At 38.9% G+C, this 23,767-nt stretch overlaps 1 protein-coding gene across 2 annotated transcripts; it reads right to left on the bottom strand.

Annotated features, from left to right (window-relative positions):
* glrx3 (glutaredoxin 3) lies at positions 1 to 23,533 on the bottom strand. 2 transcript variants are annotated; one of them, XM_048551131.2, is made up of 12 exons: positions 23,420 to 23,490; positions 17,262 to 17,377; positions 15,946 to 16,054; positions 12,719 to 12,793; positions 11,257 to 11,428; positions 6,166 to 6,338; positions 5,137 to 5,198; positions 4,894 to 4,951; positions 4,402 to 4,454; positions 4,263 to 4,302; positions 3,165 to 3,257; positions 1 to 507 (listed from the first exon to the last, which is right to left on the bottom strand). In XM_048551131.2, exons 2-12 carry the CDS (start codon positions 17,270 to 17,272, stop codon positions 451 to 453), a joined length of 903 nt encoding a protein of 300 aa, XP_048407088.1. In that variant the 5' UTR covers positions 17,273 to 17,377; positions 23,420 to 23,490; the 3' UTR covers positions 1 to 450. The 2 variants fall into 2 exon arrangements, with proteins under 2 accessions (XP_048407088.1, XP_048407087.1); XM_048551130.1 differs by lacking the exon at positions 17,262 to 17,377 and having other exon boundaries at positions 23,420 to 23,533.
* Positions 23,534 to 23,767: the final 234 nt, after the last annotated feature.

Genomic DNA, 23,767 nt, shown 5'->3' with positions numbered 1-23,767 from the left:
AAAAATAAACTTGTCATTTATTTATCAAATAAATCACAAACATAGAAACAAATGACCAAAGCGCACAATTAATTTGCATGCAAATATATTAACAGCACGTTGTTACTTGAACGCTGCACAATGTAAAGTTAGACCTTTTTTACTAATAATTATTTCACCAGATTGTGCTTAAAATGGTGAACATTTCTTATATTCACTGTGCAATAAAAAGTCACACCATATATACCAGTAATGTTTTATTATAATAAGAGGTTTAATATTTTACTGTTCTACCATTTGCATTTTGCTCCCTTTGTGCTACCATGTTATTCATGAATTACCAAAGCATGGAAACATCAAAAATGATTTATAATCACTATTCTGTTACCTGACTTTAGACCACATTATTGCCAATTAGCAATTTTTAAAATTAACATTATGTATGATGGTGATTGTTCTTTTTGCAAAATTCTAACTAGCGTTTTCTCCTTTTAAGGTTGAAAGAAGCTCTCCACTTATTTCCAATTCCTGTAAAACAAAAGTTGTATATTATTGCATTGCCTTAGGGTCAACTATTATATCAAAAGACATAAACATTCATGTTAACATCATGAAACACCATTCACACAGAAATGTGCAGTTTCTAAGCTCTACTCTCCTTATTTTCTTTCCACAGCTGTTGTCCTGTTCAGTTACACTCATGGAAATGTTAATTAGGACTGTACACGGTGGTATGTGCATCCTCTGTTACCCATTAATTTAACCACTATAAAAGTGAATCCTAGATTTGTAAAATGGACAAAAGTTTCGATTATCATCTCGACTGTAACTAACAGCTATAAAATATTAATATTTCCATGAAAAAATTATTAGATTTAGTCTCCTGATTCTATTTGGAATGAATGCTAAATCCAGATTTTATATAAACATTTAATTGGGATGCAGTCTATCCAAGCTTTAAGTATATTGTTTGTGAAATGAAAATTGGTATCCAAGATATTTATAGCATGCACTGCAAAATAATTCAGCATGTTTTATACAATGCCTGGGCAGTTATGCCAATAAAAATTTTATGGAGATACTCAGGCAGCACCTTCAAACAAAAATTATATTGGCATATATGAAATAGAATCTAAAACAATACCAAATGGTCCTACCCGTACTAATGCAAAACCTGTATGTTAACTGGTATATAAAGGTCTGATTTGTACAACAGCAGTGGGATACCACTATGTGCAATTTTGGCTCTCAGTTCATTTTCCACATAGTTACAGCTTTTCTTTGAGTCAATGCTTCTTTAATGTTCTGCCCATTTCCCAACTTAACATGCTTCTTGCTCAAATACCAACTTTACTGCAAAAAAAAAGTCAGTTCAAACCATTATATAAGTAATATAATATTTATACCCTTAAAATAACTCTGGAATTCTGCTCTGGAGTATGAGTCTTTGAATGAAGTACAATAACAAATCACCCAGGGTCCTTTAACAGCATATACCAAATCTGTAAACTCTCCCACCAAGAAGAGCAAGCCCGAGGTTGCATGTTCCGTTCCAACCGACAGTTCAAACCAGAACTATATTGCTGCCATTCCTTCACTGGGGCTGGCTCAAAATCCTGAAATTCCCTTCCTAACACAGAGTACCTACACCCCAAGGGCAGCAGCAATTCAAGGAGGCAGCTCACCATCACCTTTGAAGACAGTAACAAATGCTGGTCTGGCCAACACAGTCCACATCCCATGAATCAATGAACGAATGAATGAAAATCACACACCGTTACTCTTTTGTTAATCTTTCCATTCAACATCTATCAATTTCTAGCAGTCAGAGACAGAGAGGCATTTTGCCATGCAATGTTTCAAATGCCACTGCCTCAGCTAATCCAAGCCATTTATTGGCACAAATATTGGCCCAGATCTTCCAAATACAAGCTGCCTTTGAAGATGTGCTATCGGACCTCACAAGTCCTGATGCACCTGGAAACTTATGCTTCTGTTGAGCAAATTACCCACTATGAGGATGTATTCAAAATAAAAATCCCCATCTCCCAGGTAACTTTAAAACTTGACACCATCCCAACCAAGTGACCAAAACTGTTTCCCTCCCATCATCTTCTGCCAACGTACACAAACACGCCATCAATGCTGTCAACCCCTACCCAACATCACGATCCAGGTCACTGATTTATTATCTTCCCTCAACCACATACCTGCCAACCTATTCCATAACCTATTACACTAGCTGCTGTCATTATTGCTCAAAAAAAAGGGGAGGCCAGCAATTTTGATCCTTTCAGCTTTTCAGGAGAAAGGCTTTTCACATATTTTTGCAGCCTCACCACAACTATGATGTCATTAATTGGCTTTGCTTTACAGGCCCTGATCACTGCCAAAACTCTTGGTCTCCGTATCTTCTTTAGCACCAAAAAGGATTTTCGCAACATAACTGCAAAGCAGTTTTCAAAAACCTTAATGTTATTGTAGTTGGTGAAGTTTGTTCAACAGCTCTTACCCCACTATGAAGTCTAAATAATCACTGGAGTCAGTTTTTCATTTTTATCTGTAATATTATGATGAACACGCTGTACGACTTCTTCTTATTTCACCCAAGCCACAAAAGATGCCTGCTTGTAGCTCCTTCCTAGTACTCAGTTGAAAATATCAGCAGGTTCCTCTCACAGATGCTAACTTTACTCTTTCAGGGAGATCATATAGTGAAAGTTCATACCCAAGATTAATGATACTTCTACCTTTTTCTTTTGCCAACATATCAACTAAACCATAAAGGAACTGAAGAAAGAGCAAGTTCAGATGGTGACATTTGATTTAATTTCTAACTATAAACATGCTTATTATTTTATCCTCAATGGCAAGGGAATGCTGCATAGTTATTGGTTTCATGTCCAGAAAAGACATTTTCATCAACTTGAAGGGGCAGATTTAATGAGCCAACGTTTATGTATCGACAAAATACCAATGTGCTGTTTTATTCCACTGCTGCCCATGGCATGTGCTATGTACAAAATGTCTGCATGTCAATGCAGTTATGAAATGCTATGTCATTGCAAAGTTCTTCCTTTCTTATTTTGAAGGAAATATGTTTATTTTTCCCGCAGATACAATAAAACAAGGGATATTTCTGTGAAGCCCTTCCAGTTTTATATTTAACAATGTATAAAAGTTACCTTCACAATATCAAGCCCACCAACAAGTTCACCATTCACATATAACTGTGGGTATGTTGGCCAGTTGGAAAATGTTTTTAATCCCTGCCTCACCTGTGGGGGAAAAAAAAACAAATACATGAATTAAAGCTAAGATCACCAAGTAATTAGCAGTCCAATACATAAAAGTGGAACACTCAACTTTACTACTGGGCAGTTAGCTATCCTGATTTTTTTACTATTGATTGGTAGTTCAAAGGAGTATTTCAAAGCAGTGCCGTTTTGCACTTTAGGTCAGATCTGTCACAGGACATACTGTAAGACTTGCAATCTTAAGGCAACAAATGACTATGTTTTGAAAATAAATTAAGTAGCAAATACCCAAAGTGGAAATTTAATTTTCTTTACATGTTAAGATCTTTAGATATTCTTAAGATATGTTCTTAATTAATCAGTCACTAAATTCATTTTATATTTCTAGAAAATGGAGGAATCTTCATAATATGCTTACATTTCAATGTTACATACAGCAAGAAGTTACTTGCTTTCTGCCACACGTGCATGATGTGATTTGATAATTCCATTTAGTTGCTGACACCTAGTGGTTTTGCAGAAAAATTGCAGGGTGACTGCCCAAAACACAGCACATGATAGCTTCTGCACCCACTGTTACTGTAACAGACTTTTAAACAGTATAAATACTAAACATTGCGTCACCTAAAAGTGTGATAGGTAGTACAAAATAAATACTGACAGTGGTAAAACAGGTCTCATTATGAATATCTGATAGAGAAGCTCCCATTTCACTGAAATGGAATGCTGCAACTCATTGGTTTTCGAAATGAGGTTCAGTTCATAGGTCGCACAGCATCCTAGTGAAGATTTTGAATGCTAACAAAAATACATAAAATTTTGGTCATTGCACTATTATGAAACTGTTGCTTTACATAATAAATGGGATCATTTTCCACATCAATGCAGGGGGCAGGAAGGCCCAGCTGAAACTGACATGCCTTATGCTTCCACAGAGCAGAGGCATTCCAATCAGAGGGGTGACACACAATCAGATCCATAATTGTTCACTTCACGTACAATAGCTTAAAACATAGCAGAACTTACTTCTTCATCTTCCAAAATGTCGAATGTTTCATACTCAACACTATATTAAGAAAGTAAAATGTTAAACTCCAACTTAACCAGAATAAGTTAATACATTAATTTAATAAACTATATTTGTAGTCCAAATGCTGATACATACCCAGTTTCATTCAGTATTCCCACAATAGTGCGGCTGAATCCACATTTTGCCAACTAAGAATAAAATTACAAACAACATTGACAAATGTGACTAGGATCATGTTCTTAATGTTTCCTCTTAAGATGCTTGTTTGGCACACAAAAATGCTGAAATATGCCTTGATGTTGTTTCCCTCCAGGCTGTGCAAAATCCTAACAGTAGTAGGCAGCAAGGCAATGGTGGCATAACAAGGCAAGTAGCACCTTCCCCTAGCCAGACTAAGGAACACTACAGCTAAAACATGCCTTAAAAAGAAAAATAAAATAATAAGCATTGATTTCTTCATGGCAGAATGTTGAAACTACTTAAATTTTGACATTGTTTGTTCAGGTCTCACATGTGCCACCATTGACAACTCTTAGTTGAGAGTGTATACATATTTATACAAAATATTCATGCATGACTTAAATCAGTATTTGAATTTGAGCTGTTAATTAATAAAAGTATACATACTGCTTTGCTTCCTTTCATAAACAGGACAACTTTTGATTTGTTGATCAGTGCTTTCAACCTAAAAATACAAAGTTACTGAATACAAAACGTTGTGGAATGTAGCTATGATGTTTTGTATCATATTTAAATCTAAATGTTTTAAAAGAATCAAAAAAAGGTTAAAACATTACATTAGGTGTGGTCACAATATTTCTTGCTGCACAAAATACATCAAATCCATTGCAGTAACAACCATTACTTTACCTATCTTCCAATCGCATTTCCTTGTGACAAGTTTTTTCCAGTTCACCAGTTTCAGCTAGCTCCTAGGAGAGAATCTGGGGATTAATATTGATATGCAGAAAGCAAAAAAGTAGTGTTACTGTTAAGCTTTTTTTTAAAAAGGAATTTTAAAATATCAATTCAGCATATTGCATTTGTGATCAAAAGATAATGTAAGCTTAATTAGACACAATATTAACACAGTTCAGAAGCCTTTAATCACATGGATTTTGTCAGAAATTCTAACTAAGCAGTTGACTGCAAACTCACCTGTGAAATACTTTGATTTAGTTAGTTTTCTGAAATGACAGCTAGAGTTTGTTTAAACCTTTTACAGTAATTTCATTGACCATATATGGGCCATGCCTGTGACTTTCATAGTTTTTTTTATGGCATCATGCTTTAGCTTGTGAATTTCAACGTGAGTTGAATTTCAATGGGTGGCTTATAGTCCATAAAGTTAGTTGACTGTTTGTTTAACGTGTACAACCATCAAGGGTGCATTTTTAATTAGACCCTGTCCATTGCCTAAGACAGTGATCACCTTCTTGTTGGACAACAATCTTCCCTGTTTGCAATGAAACATCAAAATTATCTACTCAGCAGCTGATGAAAATAAACTTTTTAGAAAGCTACAGTTATGCTTCCTGCATGGCTTTGTTAAAGTATTTTTAATTTTTAAATGAAGAATTTCAGATGTAAAAGAACACACTTCATTTTGGAGGTTAGAAGACAATGGGAACTGCGGATGCTAGAGAATCCAAGATAACAAAGTGTGAAGCTGGATGAACACAGCAGGCCAAGCAGCATCTTAGGAGCTCCTGAGATGCTGCTTAACCTGCTGTGTTCATCCAGCTTCACACTTTGTCACTTTGGAGGTTAATTATTTTTCACCCGTATGGCTGGATTCATCTTACCAAAGCTACTAGGACAAGCTGTTCTGCCTTGGTTTCAGTAAAAAGCTATAAACCATACATTTTCACCACAGGACCCAAATACTACAGTACCAACCTTTACAATATCAAGTCCCCCCACCAGTTCTCCATTCACATACAGTTGAGGATATGTAGGCCAGTTAGAGTAAACTTTTAGGCCCTGACGCACATCTTCATCAGAAAGAATATCAAAGCTGCAAAAACGAATATTATGCTCATTGAGAATTTCCACAATCTTCTTGCTGAAGCCTGCCAAACAAAACAGGATACAACAGATTAACACTGATGCAGTTTTGAGAAATTTCAGGCCCAATTTTTACAGCAGGAAGATTTGCAGCATTACTAACCTAAAGATGTTCAATCTGACGTTACTTTAGATATAGAGTCTTTCAGTTGTACTGGAATTGCACCTACCACAGCTGACCCACCACAGCATGGTTATGGGTCAAGACAGTCAACTCATCATAGTGTACTTACCTCTTGCATCTCTTAAAAGAGGAGAGAAACAATTTTTTTTTGAAAAGTGAGAAAAGTATATGAATTTTTCCAAGTCCCACGCTTGGGTCCTTCAGCAAGTGAATGAGTCTTGTGTCATGTTATGTAAACCTACACAGAACTCCCTTCAGGTGAAGTAGTAGTGATGACTCAAAGCTGGAGGCACTCTAACTTCACACAAGACAACCTGAAAGCAACCAGGAAATGCTGTGTTCTTGCATTTGTGGGTTGTGGCTTATTTAAGGATTTAACATTCACTTCTACTGGAATCAGAGGGGAAGTCATGCTGGGAGGTTTGCAGGTCCTAGTTAAACATAACCCATTTATTAGTCAACAGAGTAAATATTTTCATTTAGCATTGCAAGGTTCATTCTAAAATAATTTCCTGACAGTTTTGCAACAAGCCACACGAACCAATCAGCACCATTTTGGAACAGCATAACCCAGTTCCCTGACCGCTTTCTTTGTTGCTGAACTTAAAATGTGTGGTCTGTCACTTCCTGACTTAACCGTTTACTGTTCCTTGCCATTACTAATCCCTTCATTCCCCACTTCCCTGGACTCAATCTAGGACCTTATTTGAACAGCAGCCTAAGTCCCGGTTCAGATCCAACCTCCAAAGTCATAACAGAATGGGGGTCTCAACTATACAGAAGAGTCTAAGATGTGACCTTGCAAATAAGCAACTGTGGCAGGACTAGAGCCTTGGTTGTAGCAAAGCATGGTGGAAACATACCCAGCAGACAATGTTATTTAGCTAAAGTAGACCCATTCCAGGTTTCACATATAGCATACAGTTAAACAAAATAGCTATTCAACATCCCTGGCTTGGATCGTTGGGACCTGCACTTTTGTTATCCGAGGGATCTAGCTTTGAGCTGGTCTGGATCTTGAAAGTGCATTCCTGTTCAAGACAGGGAGAATTTAAACTGGCAGGGTCAAAGAAATAGTGAGAGCAAGAGTAACAGAGGCTGCAAGTTTGAGACTCAGCAGCAAGATAAGCAGGAGAGTCCACGTGTTTGAGGGTGGATGAAGGACCCACAGTAACTAGGTTGATTAGTACAGCATGTGCAGTGAGAGGGAAGTTCAGTCAGCAAGACTGATGGCAAGCAGGTTGGGCAGCAAGCAGGTGATTACTATGCTACTTCTTTATCTTTTAAACTTATTTTTAACTAATTTAGGAATTTGTTGATGGAAGCATTTCAACATGATATAATGTTTTAATCCTTTCTCTGTAGAGAAAGGTCAAGCAGAATCCAACTACAGCTTTCTTTTGGAAAATGGAAAAACAAAATCAGAATTGCTTAAAAGTTGCTTCACTTACATTCCTGAAACTCATGACTTATAACTACAACTTTAAGTGAAGACTTGCAGTCTATCAGCTTCAAAAATAAAAGAAATCAAAGTGCCACACAACCAAAAATAATTACAGCAAGGAAAAGAAAAAGCTGTCTTAACCCAGTAATGACAAAGGAACAGAAATATGCTTCCAAATCAGGTCGGATAGTACCTTGGAGAAAATCTTGCAGGTGATGGTGGCGGCAGCAGTGTTCTCATGTCTATTGCCCTTCTCCTTCCATGTGTTAGACATCATGGATTTGCAAGGTGACATTAGGGGAGTTTCAATGTATTGTTGCAGTATATTTTGTGTATGGTTGCCATGCTCCAATGATGGAGGAGGGAGTGAATGTTTAGTTGGGTTGAAAGGGCGTCTAACAGACTACATTGTCCTGGGTAGTGTGAAGCTTGAGTTTTGTTAGAGCTGCACTCAAACAGACAAATAGACGGAATTCCAGCACACCCCGATTTATGTCTTGTTGATGGTGGACGGACTTTGTGGAGCCAAGTGAGGAGTTACCCATCTCAGCATTTACAGCTTGTGACCCAATCTTATAGCCAAATATTTATATGGCTGGTCCAATTTGATTTCTGGTTAATGGTCAGCCCCAAAATGTTGACAATATGGAACTCAGTAATAATAACGCCAGTAAATACTTTGGGGAAATGGTTGTATAGTCTTATGTTAGAGATGGGCAATACATTGGACTTGCCACTAAGCAGTATGAGTCTGAATGTTATTCAGGAATTGCTGCATATGGTCACTGACTGCTTCTGTATTTGAGAATTGTGGACACATGCTGTTCAGTATCAGTGAACATCCCTATTTCTGACCTTATAGAGGGAAGTTCATTGATGAAGCAGCTGAAGATGGTTGGGCCTAGGAATTGCTGTAGCGATGCCCTGGGTCTGAGAAGATTGGCCTCCACCAATCATAACCATCGTCTTTTCTAGTAGGTACGACTCTAACCAGTGCAGAGTTTTCCATGCTTCCCATTGGCTTCAATTTTGAAGAAAACAAACCTTAATACAAAATAATAGTGAATCTTTCTTTTGGTTCTAATGGAAAAACAAGTGAAATGAGTATGTTTAAAAGTACTAATGTATTTTGCCATCTTGATATATATCCACTTCTTTCAGAACACATACATGGTCTCTTTCTGTACAGTAATCAATGAATGTAAAAAAAGACAAGCAGTAATTAATTGAGAAATAAAGAAACCACTAGTTCATCTTTAAAAAAAAAATCAACTTTATGAAAAGTTAACAAACACAAACCAATTTGATTGATCAACACTACAGCCATTAAAAGAATTTTTTTTTTGTAAATCATTCACAAGTTAGCTCAAGAGTTGCAACACTGCAGACAGAAAATGGTGAAAATTGACATCCGTCCCTTAGGGAAGGATGGTTACCTGCAAAGCGTTTAGGGGATGGAGTCACGTTCCTGCAGAAATATTTGCATTCCATACGTAAGCTCCAAAATAAAAATCAAACTTATCTCACTATCTTTTCTTAAACTACACAACAGTAATGTAGAATAAAAACGAAGGCATTAAGATAATTAGCGATTGTTCGACTAAGGACTTAAACAACCAGATGGAAAGGACATAGAACCTCAAACTGGAATATACACTATTTGGTTAACTATTTGAATTAGAGAAGTGAGGAGTTAAACACGGTTAGCATGTTTTTTTAAACAGTGACAAAACAATTAATTCCGTTAGTCTTTTTTTCTTTTGAAATTGACATTAGGCTGTCTCACTAGACTACACACAAAATAACAATGTGGATTAGCAAATACAGCCAATGTAAACAGGCAAACTAAATTTCAATCGAATATGTTTAGTATCATCTGTTGTTTGGTTACCCTTGAATCAGAAGATTGAGAGCTGAAGCCCATTTCAGGATTGGAGCACAATACTTATGGCTGAAACCAGTATAGTACTGATGGCAATACAGCACAGTCAGAAGTCCTGTCTTTCACATGAGATGCTAAGCCAAGGCCACATTTATCTTAAGTAAAAAGATCCCATGACACTATTTTGAAGAGCAGCAGAGAAGACAGACCTAATAATGACACACTACTCTCTACCAATGTTACTGTGAGGAAATTGGATGCTGCACTCCCCATATTAAGAAGTGACGACACTACAATTGCTCTTTGATAGGTGCAAAATACTAAGACACCTGGTGGCCATGAGAATTTAAAAGAATGAAAAGGTTTACATTTTTGCACACTCAATAATGAAATATTATTTTGAATGATTAAAACTGAATTGGGAACATTTTTATCATAATTGTACTTCTGAATAACATACAATGACTGCTTTCTATCTCAAACTTTTAAATGGTGACACATTGCACAGCTTCAAGACAGAGACACCTGGGAGTTTGAAATGCATGAACTGAAGGTCAGTATGCACATACAGCAAACACTCAAGAAAGCCAAAAGAATGTTGCATTCAATTCCCCTTAATAAAATGTAAGAGTGGGGAGGTTATGCTTCATTATTACAGGGCAATGGAGAGACTGCAGTTACGTGGACAATACTGGTCACTGTACTTATAGAAGAACATTAATGCATCAAATGCAGTTCTTTGAAAGTTTATTAGACTAATAACCTAGAAAGAGCAGACTGCCTTATGAGGAAAAGTTAGTTAGAGGGGCTAGGTCTGTATCCCTTTAAGTTTAGAAGACTTTGAAGTAACTTAATTGAAACATAGAAGAATCCGAGGGGATTTGATTCAGTGAATGTTGAAAGAATGTTTCATCTTTTGTAAAAATCTAGAACTAGGGAGGTCATAATTTCAAAATATAGGGTCACCTATTTAAGACAAAGAAAAAAAAATTCTCCGGAGTTGAGTCTTTTTGGAATTCCCTACCTCACAAGGCAGTGGATGCAGTATCTTGAATTCTTTTAAAAAAGCAAAAGGTAGATAGATTCTTGATTATCAAGGGAAGTAAAGATTAAAATCGGGCATATGCATGAACGTAGAGTTGAGGCTAAAAAAAAAATCAGAGCAGCTATGATCTTATTGAATGACAGAAAAGCTTGAAGAGCTGAGTGGCCTACTTTATTCAAACCTTATTTGCATAAGACATTACACCAATCAGTGCCAGCTAAATGAAGTCATTACACTGAATGATTTTGCAAACATGCAAAATATATTGCCCAATTTCTTTTAATCAGAATGTAACAATTTAATATGTTATATATCCTATATGTAAGCAGTTTTTAATCCCATGTTCAAATAAAAACATTCCAGGCATTTGGAATAGCAATTATTAATTAAACTCTGCAGCTACATTTTTAAAACAGAATTACTCTTACCACACCGAGGTTCTTGAGGAGTTCCCTTCATAAATAACATACAGGGCGCGGAATTTAGAAGTTTCCCCAATTGTTCATTCAAGTCTTGTTTGGTAGTCTCACTGTGCTGCTGCACTTTTTTAGTTAAATCAGGAGCACGGGCACCGTCTACTCGGTCGATTCTCTGACAATTCTGGAGCAAACATATTCACTTTGATTAAATCAAAGCCACAACTGCAGCAAAGCAATATTAGTGACTCTGAAAAATAACCACTTAGAACTATATTTCCATCAAGAGACACTATTTTAACATAAAAGCAATCACTCTGACTATGTAAAAGTCAAAGATCACCATGCAGTAAAACTTGGAAATGGACAATCGTACTAAAAAATTAAGAGCTAAATCGTAAATCTTGTTAAAAACTAAAATGAAACTGGAAATTTACAGTTGACAATAACACCGTAGAGAAAACAAAGTTATAAGCATCAAATTGTGGGCTCATCAGAGCACAGCACTTTTGTCTCAACTACCTGTTTACTTTTTGAAATACTTGGAAAAACCTGGTATTATCAGTGTTCCAAACTAAATTAGTACCTAACTCAGCATTTACAAAGCTTCTGGCGTGAGAATCATGGAGAATTGCAAATTTTAATTGTATCATGAGCATATGAGACTGGCTCAATGATCCAGCTAAGTCTTGCTATTCATCCATTTTTTAAAAAAATTACCTATGCAGTATCTCCACTTTTCACAACAGCTTTAAAATCAGAAGCGAACCATGAGTAGGGAAGAGGAGGAATCTCTCTTCAAAAAAAAACCTCAAATGACAAAACTGCAATGATCATTTAAAACTAACACAAACAAACAACATATGGAAGAAAAGATGCAGTGAGAACATTTTGGGTGATCTTAACTTATCGAAAATATCTTTTAACTGTTAATCGACACATAAATCAATCTTTTTAATCCTATCATTTATGAATCTTACAATATATAGAAATCCCTGTAACTAGCAACAGATACAAATTAACTCTCAACCTTTTGATCCTTGATATATGTCTTCCATTTCAAAAACTTAAAGCAAAACAGAGCTGCGTTAGCAAAGCCTGCAGATTTTCAAAATGAATTCATTCAGAAAATTCCAACAATGTTTAGAATAAATATTGTTCCGCTCATCACATTCTTACAAAGCATGTTTATCAATTGTAACCTGAAACAATTTACAATTAACATACAAATATTTCTTCACTATATGGGGTTAAGTCACGAAACTGCATTTCAAGAAAAATTTCCAAAGACAGACATCACAATAAATTATTTACACTGGTACTTTACGACTTGTCAAGGTTCTTATCACTTTAAAATTCAGGCAGCTTAGAAACTGGTTTCTATGGCAACCTAAAAATAGAAACAATGCAACTGGTATTGAGTTTCTTCAAAAGGAGTTGACGTTTTAGAATCTGTTTCAAAGTAAAATCTTACCTTAAAAAACAAGAAAGTAGGCACTGAACTAATGCCATATTTTTCAGATACTTCTGGAACAGATTCAGCTTCAAGCTATAAAAGAAGTCCATAACAAGATGACTGTAACAAATTTGGAGTTAAACGACTAATGTTCTTCATATAAATCAATATTACATCTGCACATGCTAAACATTCTTGCAGAGAAACTAAATAATTTTTTAAAACAAGCTCTTCTAACAAAATATTCAATGTGATGGTTACAAAAATTCCACACTGCCATGATTTAGACAAGTTTCATATGATGCTGGAATAGGCCAGAATAATGGACTTTCTTATACATTTCACAGTGCCTAAGGCTGCAGACAGGAATTTGCTGAAAAGGACATTAAAATCTCAATTTTCATTCATGCCCACAGACTTTGAAGACTTGGGAAGTCTTGACTACTAATTCCAGTGAGATTTCTTTTCTGCTTTTAGTAAAATGTCCTATTCTCCAGACAAATGCCAAAGGCCTCTATAACACAATGGAAATCTGCAATAACAAGAGGGCACAGATTCAAAGCAAGAGGGAGAAGGCCAAGAAGAAAGTTGAGGAGAAACGTTTTCACCAAAAAGGTTGGTGGGACTCTGGAACTTGCTACCTGACAGAATGGTTGGCATAGTAATTAGCACTGTTGCTAACAGCATCAGGGACCTGGGTTTGATCCCACCTTTGAGTGACTGTCTTTGTGGAAAATGCACTTCTCCCCATGTCTGGATAGGTTTCCTCTAGCTCCTGTTTCCTCCCACAGACCAAAAAGTGCAAGTTAGGAGGATTGGACGTGCTAAATTGCCCAGTGACCAGGGATGTGCATTAGCCATGGGAAATGCAGGGTTACAGGGATAGGGTAGGGAGTTGGGTCTAGAAGAGATGATCTTTGGAGGGTCAGTGTGGATTCAATGGGCCAAATGGCCTGCTTCCACACTGTAGGGAATCTATGTTAATTGCCAGAAACTCTCAAGTACCCTACGCAAGGTGTATTTAAATACTTGTTTGCTTTGCCATAGTCAACAGAATTATTGGCTAAGAGCTCAAAAACGGGATTGGTGTAATGAGATTTTTTTAATTAGTGCAGTCAGGATAGACTGAGTGGCCTCCTTCTATATGTCAATGACACCATCAAGGTAATATTCATTGACTTTTAATGACCTCAGGGATGTGAAATCATCCAAGGATTCTGTGGTCAAGTGTGGCTCTTTCCAGAAAAAGGTGCGAGTTCTCTTCACCAAAAGATTTCAGTAAACCTGATGAAGGGTCTAGGCCCAAAATGTCAGCTTTTGTGCTCCTGAGATGCTGCTTGGCCTGCTGTGTTCATCCAGCTTCACACTTTATTATCTTGATTTCAGTAAACCAATTAAGTTTCAGCAACAATCTGATGCCAATCCACAAATTACCAGAGTCACTCATCTTGTGCAGCAGTTGTTACAATGGTGGTGTAAGTAAATTCAGCACACATGAACCAAATTTCTGCCCATTGCACAGTTAAAGACTGACCAACTGCTGAGGGGTACATCTGCAGGTCTGTACTTTTCCACCATAAAGTACAGAAAATAAATACGAAGTGATAAGCTTGCTCAACACTTCACCACAACTTCACATGTATATAGGATCGATCATGCAAGATCTCAAAAGCAGATTCACACCAGCTAAATGCATCGAACTATTCCAGCTAAATTTAAAAAAAACAGAAATTTGGAAATGGGATTGGAATGTGATCAGGTGACATCACAGGATAAACCCAGCCACAATTTTCTGTGGTCTACCACCATTCATACATGTGCTGGCTAGGTGGATTGGCCATGTTAAATTGTCCATAGTGCCCAGGGATGTTTAGGTTAGGTGGGTTAAACATTAAGGTCCTGAATGCAATATAGGGATAATAATACTAATATTATTATTAACACAATAATATTGTTGTTATTATATCCCTACAGTGTGGGAACAGGCCATTCGGCCCAACAAATCCACACTGCTCCTCAAAGCCTCCAGGCCAGAATGGGTCTGGCTGGGATGCTGAGGAGCAATGTGGACTTGTTGGGCCAAATGGACCATTTCCACACTACAGGGATATAACAACAACAGCCCTATGTTGCATTCAAAACCTTAATACCAAGACAAACGTTTGTTCCTTTTTACTTTCTCCTGAAAATATTTTATCCTGGGAGGAAAGTTCCCAATTTTGCCAGCTAAAGCATTGTTATAAACTGGACTGAAACATTCTAACTAATGCCACTACTTCCCTGGCTTTTTTATTTCAAAAAAGAACTTTGCACATTTGAATGCAAATATCCCAACTCTAACCCACTCACATAGCTAATTATCTTTCACCAGTTTTAGGTCTGTCCTGACTTCTCAGCCACAGTCAATTCTGCACTCAACTGACTTTATTATTTTTAAAGAATTCTTTACAGGTGGAGTCACATAGATCCGCAACACAGAAAAAAGGCCTTTCGGCCCAGTGAGTCTGTACAAGTCAAAACGAACATAAGGGCTCCAATTCTAGAGATTCTTAAAATGTGGAGGGTTTTTGCCTTTACTACTCTTATAGGCAGTGAATTCCAAATTCCCAGCACACAGGCTGGGTTAAAAACATTTCCTGATGTCTTAGGTGGGGTGGGGTTGGGAGGAGAAGAGAGAGAGCGCGAGATCGAGAGCAACAAGTTTAGCTATGGTTGGACAGAATTGATAGTTTGATACAAATGACCTATATCCTTTGGTAGAAGCGGTACTGATACCCAGGAACAAATATTGAAAGTTTACAGGTGGCTTAGAGAAGTGAATTTTTTGTCACCCAGATGATGACAGAGATCTAGAATACAAAGCATGTCAGTTCGTGTTAGTGCCAAAAACAACCGTGATATTTAAAATATATTTGGATATACGTGGCATAACCTTGAAAACTTGTTATCAAGAACTAGAAAGTAGGATTAGGCTACCACAGACCAGATAGGGCAATTGGCCTCTCTCTGTAGTGCCAGCTTCTATAATTCCGTAAACATTGTTGATAATTTATCTGTTTTCTTATAGTGTTCTATAAAAATTATAGATTAATGCTTTGTTCCAAAAGATTCAATTTATCTCAGAAGAATTATCAGCAGAAACAGAAGGCTTATATTTCAATTTCTATGCCCTTTGTGTTACTTACTATACGTACTTTTTGATAGTTACATTGCAGAAAATTTGGCAGATTATTTGTGAAAATTACCTTTACAAATATAACATGTGGATATTCTTTGGACAGTTCAGTCATGACTTCATTCATTTGCAAACACTGATGAGCCCATGATGCCCAAAAATGAACCACGACCAATGACCTAAAGAGGGAATTTTTAAAATTAAACTTAAATTAGTTATTAGAAAGTCAAATCTTGACACTTTATTCATTTACAATATTTTGAAACCATACAAGTGCCCCTAGAGACTGAAGTCTGACCTTAGTGAATGAACTGGTTTTCTACCATCTTTACAGCTCAACAACCTTGAACATTTTATACAACCTTAATGACAAGCTTTACTGCCAGCTTTACCCTGGTCATTTTGACTTATTAAAGTCCAATTATACAATAAATCTCAATGTAGCTAGTAATTATAGTTATGTAATATGATCAGGATTATTAGCCAAGGTAAATATTCTGTGTTGATAGCTGTACCTTTGGATTTACCTTCAGGACTACAGAATTCTTATACTGTATTCCCACTCATTTAGTGTTCCATACCAGTTGACCTGCTTTAATCATTGCACAGAGGAAGCCAAAATCATTAACAGAAATGGGGCTATTTGTTGTTGACAGTCATTCCACAAGTTACTTAGATCATGACTGACCTGCATCTTAACTAGCTTTAGACAAACTGTTCCGTATCCCTGAGGGTCAATACTAAATATATCAATCTCAGCCTTTTGGAAGAAAGGCAAACAGCTCTGTAATTCTATTACAGTTTGTGCTCAGACGTTCATCCTGACACCTCACCCTAATAGCGCACTCTGAGGCAAGGTTAAACTCCCATGTTCAGGACTCATCCAGCAGAAAACTGTTTCTCTTTACCTCCCCTTCCTTATCTTGGAATCATTTTAAGCACTTCAATTAGATCAATCTTATTCAATCAACATTTGAGGAAATAAGTGATCTGTGGACTCTAGCTTCAATGTAAATTTTTAGCCTAACTAAACGTTCTGATGAATCTGCAACAACCACAGGATCCTATTAAGACAATAAATAAATATTCCGAGATTCATTCAGCTACGGGCAGTGTATCACTTCAGGTATGGCATATGAGCTGTATATAACTGTAGTACCCTTTTCATTCCAAACTACCCAAAAGAAAATTAATATGCCGTAGGCCTTTTAAATTTATTTTTATGTATTCATGCTTTTAGAAATTATCTGCAGTGTTCCAGGGTGGTGGTTTTGTGGGGCAGTGGTTAGCATCCTTATTGAGAAACCCAGAGCTCAAATCCTACTCCAACATTTGATGGCCATAGAAGGCACGTATACAACAGGGACAAACAGATTTACTATCAACCTGTAAATCATTCCAATATGCCTGTGACAGGCAGTAGAGGTGGGAAAGTGGTCCAGTCAGTCACACTTAATTTTGAGTGGCATCCCTCAAGCCACATCCTCTGAAGATACGATGACCTGTTCCAGAGGAATAAAAACAAATAGAAACAGATGACAGCACATGTTTTATCTACCTCATGCTCTACTTGGCGTGGTAAAACACGAAAACAATGAATCAAGGCAAGCTGTGCTAGATAGGGGACAACTGAACCCAGAAGATAGAGGGGAAATGAGAATAGCAGAATTGAGGGGGACAAGATTGGAACAGAGGGGTAAACAATTAATTTGATTGTGGCTTCCACTTCAAGACAAGATCAAGTTACTAAAGCACATAATTAAACCAGAACTGTAAAACGTTGTACAGTCGTCAGTGTTGGGGAAAGACAAGGTTGCAAGGATTGGAATTTTTAAAAATTGGGTAAAGTGGAGAGACGAGAGCCTATCTCAGGGGAAACTGCGATGAACAGGATTTCGTTTGGGATTGGATACAGGCAAGAGTTTTGGATGAGCTGGATTTTAGAAGCAAGTATGGGACTGGACAGGAATACTGAAACCGTTGAGTCTGATGGTGACAAAAGCCTAGGTAAAGTTTCAGCAGAAAGTGGGCTGAGATACAGACAGTTTAAGTGATGCTACAGACATGAAAATGGATGGTCATTGTGACTGAAATGGGGTCAGCTGCTTAGCTCAAGAGGTAATAGGCTACTGGGGTTGCAACTAAATCTGGTTCAGCCTGAGGCAGTAGCCAGGAGGGGCTGAAATCAGTAACATGATTACAAAGACCACGACAACAATTAAAGGCCGGAATTTCTCAACGCCTAACTGTACGCAATTGCAGCACAGTACTAAAGAATGGTAAGATCTCTCTTTCATTTTAGAACAGGAGTTATCAAAATATTTGATAAGTAAAACTTCACTTTCAGCTTTTCACCTTGTTAACTTAATTTTATCAACATTGTAATTCATGCTGTTTAGAACTTTCAACTAGAATCTCCTGGAGCTAGAATTAAGCCAGCACCGATTGTCATACTGACCACCGACACATTCACATAAAGTTGAACTTATGCTGGCACCGAGACCAAGAAAAACTTAGAGACAGCCTATAGAAACTGAGTCAGCAATCTGCAAACCTCATTGTGCAGAGATAGACCATGCTGGAACACCTTTTTCAGACTGAAATCTGGGAACACAACGGTGCAGTACAGGGTACTTCCATTGAGATCAGACATAGCATCAAACGTGTCCCTGTTCTTCTCGATGATCTCGTGGCAACAAAATCATGTTTATACGACTCAGCTGGCCAGCCAAAAGAAAAAAGATAGCCAACATCAGCCATGCAGCATGGTTAAAAAGATAAACCATGGATCATACTTATGGAAAACATTGACCAGTTGCCCATGCTAAGCATATCAGAAACTACTGTGATGCACTAACATCTGTGAATCAAGGTGTCAAATCAAAAGTTCTGAGGAGCAGCAACGTCAGGATAGTACACACTAGCAAGTCAACGCTGGGTCTCTGGTCAGAGTACACTGAAATACCCTTCAATGTCAACTGCACAATATAGAGTAGTGCCATCAATAACAGCCTGTCAAGACAGAACTAGATGAAAGGTTCTTGCGAAGATTTGTAGCTTGGGTTCTGCGTGAGGTTGATTTGCTCACTGAGCTGGCTGGTTGTAGTTCTGATGTCTTGTCACCATGCTTGGTAACATCATCAGTGCTGTCTCCAATGAAGTGATGTTGTTCTACTCTGCTTAGTATTTATATGATCTGGTCTGTTGAGGTATTTTATGAAATTTCCGGTTGTTTTGTGCAAGGGTTTGTATGTAGGGTCTAATTCTACATGTTTATTGATTGCATTACAGGTGGAGAACCTGGCCTCTAGGAATTGCTGTGTGTGTCTACAGTTGGCTTGGGTTAGGATAGTCACATCATCCCATCTAAATTGATGGCCTTTGTTGTCTGAGTGTACTGAAATGAGGGAAAGTTTGTTGTGTCACTTTGCTGCTAGCTGGTGTTTGTGTATCCAGATGGCTAGCTTCCTTCCTGTCTGACCGATGTAATGCATTGGCAGTCTTTGCACGATATCTTGTACACTACATTAGTGGTGCATGTCATGGTATGGGGTCTTTGGTGCTTGTAAGTGTTCATTATAGTGTGACTATAATGACACTTTTGCTTGTTCATATGATGGTGGATATGATGGTGAATAACCTCAGGGCCAGCACATGCTCCACCTTAAGCCATTGTGATTTGAAAGGGAGTTGAGGTCACTGTTCTGATTTATCAGTATTGATTTTCATGAAACTGCTTCACTCTGGTCAGAGTGTTTGTGCACTATTCTGATTCCTAGTGGTCACAGGAGTTTCACCGTCAGTTCCGATATGTTCTTGATACGCTGTAGTATGGCCAGTGTGTCCTCTTGGTATTGACAACCAATCCACCTAATTCGCACATCTTTGGACTGTGGGAGGAAACCCCGCAGTCGTGGGGAGAATGTGCAAATTTGCCACAGACAGAAGCTTGAGCGTAGACAGTGACTGTCAGATTCAGCCACAGTGGGTGGTACCCTGGTGCTGTGAGGCAGAAATGCTAAACACTGCACCGCCATGCTGCCTCATGCCAAAGAAAACCTCCCAGAGAGCTACTGCAGTATTTTCAGTACCACAGATATGGTAGTCTCACTCAGACGAGTACAAGAAAAGTGTCAAGAGCAAGACAAAGGCCGGCACATCACTTTTGTAGACCTCACCAAGGTCTCTGATGTGTGAGCAGAATTGGAATTTGAAAAAAACTGTGATAAACTTGGGATACTTACCTAGGTTCCTAGCTAAAGTGAAGCAGTTTCATGAAAATCAATACTGATAAATCAGAACAGTGACCTCAACTCCCTTTCAAATCACAATGGCTTAAGGTGGAGCATGTGCTGGCCCTGAGGTTATTCACCATCATATCCACCATCATATGAACAAGCAAAAGAAGAGCTGAAGGCAGAGGTTTCATTTCACTCATCTTCAGACTCACACAAAGACCCTGGGGAAAAAAAATTCATTAACTTCTTTTTGCCAATAAACTGTGCTCTCCTGGTCCAATGTCTGTGCTGCATGCATAACACCACATTCTTCAAAGCTGGCACAAGTCTTCAGACTTAAAGTCCATTTAAAGAAAACTAGAGTCCAGAATAAGCCTGCACCCCAAGAAGAATATAGACCAAGCACTGGAACAGAGGGAACCAAGCAGAATGTTGTCAAACAGTTCACCAACTTGGAAGTGTTATCCTAGATAACAAAGTGTGGAGCTGGATGAACACAGCAGGCCAAGCAGCATTCTAGGAGCTCAAAAGGTGACGTTTCGGGCCAGATCCTTCTTCAGAAAAGCTCAGCAGGTTTTCCGTGCAGCACCACATGGTTCCACATGTTTTCTAGAACATTTTCACCAGGGCTGCCTCCAAAGCATCCTCAAAATCCTCTGGTAGGAGTGCATCACAAACACTGAAGTTCTAGAAATAGCCAACATCACCGGCATCTTGATGACAACTGATCAAGATCATGCTGCATGGAAAACTGACCACCATTAATCAAAATAGTGGAGGTTTGTGGCAAACATTTCAGGGACACCCTGAGAAGTTTTTCTGCATTCACCTATCACCATCCCACCTACCTTACCCTTCCACATCGACCATCGTGAGTGGGAAGCTCAGATCACAGGATACGATGCCTAGAGATGCCAAATCAGGTGTACTATAAACACTGAGATTAAGTGAATAACCAGTATGAACAAGAAAGATAAGGCAGCGGGGTCCAATTCTCCCCAGTAGCAACTACATCTTCACTTCCACCCACTGTGGCTGAATCTGACAGTCACAAAGATCTCACTAATCACTAGTAGCCTGCAAACAATTTCAACCATCCTAAGATCTGCAAAGAAATGCTAAGAGGACTCTAATGAACTTACAATTTAGGGGCATCTGGATGTAAGTATAACATTGCAAATGTTCTTCCTCTTCTATGCACCTTCATTTTGTTGATAAAGAAGTTTATAGTTTCTCTACATCCCATGATTTTCACCATATAACCCTGTTCAGTTTCTGGACTGATCAACAAATTTTGAAGTATATATTCTGCTTGCCACAGATTGATAAGAAAATCCAGCTGATTATTATAATAGTTGTTCATGCAATCTGTGCATAAATGAATTTCATTTTTAATAGTATTAATTTGCTCAGTGCATACTGTTTACAAATTAACTAGATTAATACTTTATGAGCAGTTTGGCTGCAGGTGACAGAACAAGCCAACAGTCTCTAAAACATGCCACTGATGTTAAGTTTATAAAGAATAAGCAAAGCCAGAAGAAACAAAAAACACTGTATTGCAGAAGCTCACATTAGCAAATTATGCACAACTTGTTTTCGGTAATTTTGTCATACCAGGTCTTGAACTTGAACTTGTTCTTTCTAGGATTGTAAAACTGTTAGCTTTCCTCTCCAGCGATAGTAAGAACTGCAGATGCTGGAGTCAGGGATTACAGTGTGGAAGTGGAGGAACACAGCAGGCCAGGCAACATCAGAGGAGCAGGCAAGTTGATGTTTCAGTTGGGACCCTTCTTCAGAAACAGGGGTGGGGAAGGGAGCTCAGAAATAGAGAGAGGAGGAGTGGGGCTGGGTAAGGTAGGTGGGATGGTGATAGGTGAATGCAGGCAGAGTGTGGTTTGGATTGGGCAGTGAGGTAGGAGGGGTGGACAGGTGGAAGCGAAGATGGACAGGTTGTGTCAGGTAAAGGAAGCGAGGTTGAGAGGGAGGGTTGGTCATGGGATGAGGCCAGGGGCAAAGAGATTTTGAAACTGGTGAAATCCACATTTAGGCCATTGGGCTACAGGCTCTTGAGGTGCTGCTCCTCCAGTTTGTGGGTGGCATCACTGTGACCAAGCGGTGGCTTGGAGACCATATTGTAGCGCAGAGCTCTGTTTGTGACAAACGACAACACCTTCTGGTCACCAACTATTTTAACTCCCTCTCCCCCTCTCTGGGTGATACGTCCATCCTGGGCCCCCTCCAGTGTCACAAACCCACAAACTGGAGAAGCCTACAGCCTAAATAAGGATTTACCAGTTTTAAAACATCCCCACCACTGGCCTCATTTCGTGTCCAACGTTCCCTCTCATCCCCAAGGCCTTGACCTGGCACAACCTGTCCATCTTCTTGCCTTCCTATCCACCGCTCCCACCTGACTGACCAATCCCCACCACTCCCTACATGCATTCACCTATCACCATTCCACCTACCATCCCCAACCCTATCCCTCCTCAATCTATATTTCTGAGCTCCCATCTTCCGCTCCGTTTCTGAAGAACGGTCTCAACCCGAGACGTCACGTTTCTTGCTTCTGACGCAGCCTGGCCTGCTGTGTTCCTCCAGCTCCACACTGTATCATCCCAGCTTTTGTCTCCATTCATCTTCCCTCCCAAAATTCGTAAATATAAACTTAGCAGCATCTAATCATTGTTTCTCTTGTTATTTGGGAATGACAAGAATCAGGACCACTAATACTCCTACACAGAATAAATCACGACAAGTGAATGATACAGCAGCCCGTTTCCTCATCGCAATGTCTGCGTAAATACCCCTTGACTGGAGATAACACCCACATAAACAATTCACCTAGTCAAACGTGTTCGGATGGAGGCAAAGGTGGTTGGAAGTTACTGCCAGTTTCTTTACGACTCACGTTTTCAAAAAAAAAGTTCATGGTTAATTATACCGAATCGTCTCTTTTCGATTCGCACAATCCCTCTTCCCCAAGCCCAACCCCCGTCAGCAACAACGCCAGGAGAACAGCTTCGTGTGTCTGAGGTTCACCGCCCGACTCTCCACCAGTGCCTTTCCACCGCTCCATGGGCGGATCCCGCACTGAAAACCCGCCGGGCTTCCTTCAGCCCGAAAACTCTACGGGAAAGGCTGAAGGAAGCAGCTCCTTGGGCCTCAGCAATGTGCCCACACACCGGCCTTTCCATCCCCGGGGGGGTGTGGGGAAAGGAGGCCGCTTCCATCAGCCCGGGGAACTGGTGTACACGTTTTTCGGGAAATCTCCAAACGTCACCCCCACGGCCCCGAACCTACCTCTTAGCTTTTTCCAGCACCTCCTGGAACTGGGTCGCACTCTCAACGGCCGCCGCCGCCATGATGAGCAGACCACACTAGTGGCACATCGAATGATCCGAGTGATGATGGATTGATCAGTGCCCGCCCCCTTTGCCTTTTACAGGCATGTCCCAGCTTCAGTCTGTCAAGAAGCAGCATTGCCAAGACTTTTTCACAATGTATGACACATACAACCTTTCAGTTCCTTTTTTGTTCGTTTGAGGGTGTGCAGTGCAACACATTTACGCTTCCTTACTAAGGTTGACTCATTAAAGAAATTTATGGATTTTTTTAAAGAGATTCATTGATTTATTCAAAGGACCGTTA

This window comes from Stegostoma tigrinum, chromosome 20 (genome assembly GCF_030684315.1).
Source record: "Stegostoma tigrinum isolate sSteTig4 chromosome 20, sSteTig4.hap1, whole genome shotgun sequence".
Lineage (NCBI taxonomy): Eukaryota > Metazoa > Chordata > Chondrichthyes > Orectolobiformes > Stegostomatidae > Stegostoma > Stegostoma tigrinum.
This window is presented reverse-complemented; position numbering and strand designations above follow the sequence as displayed.

Bases quoted from the DNA above. Each gene is read 5' to 3' on its own strand.
- glrx3 (XM_048551130.1), bottom strand. From the start codon at position 23,481: ATGGCGGCGGCGGCCGTTGAGAGTGCGACCCAGTTCCAGGAGGTGCTG. The intron at 16,055-23,419 runs GTAGGTTCGGGG...TTCCCTCTTTAG, and splicing joins GTGCTGGAAAAAGCTAAGAG to GTCATTGGTCGTGGTTCATT. The intron at 11,429-12,718 runs GTAAGATTTTAC...TGTTTGCTCCAG, and splicing joins CTACTTTCTTGTTTTTTAAG to AATTGTCAGAGAATCGACCG.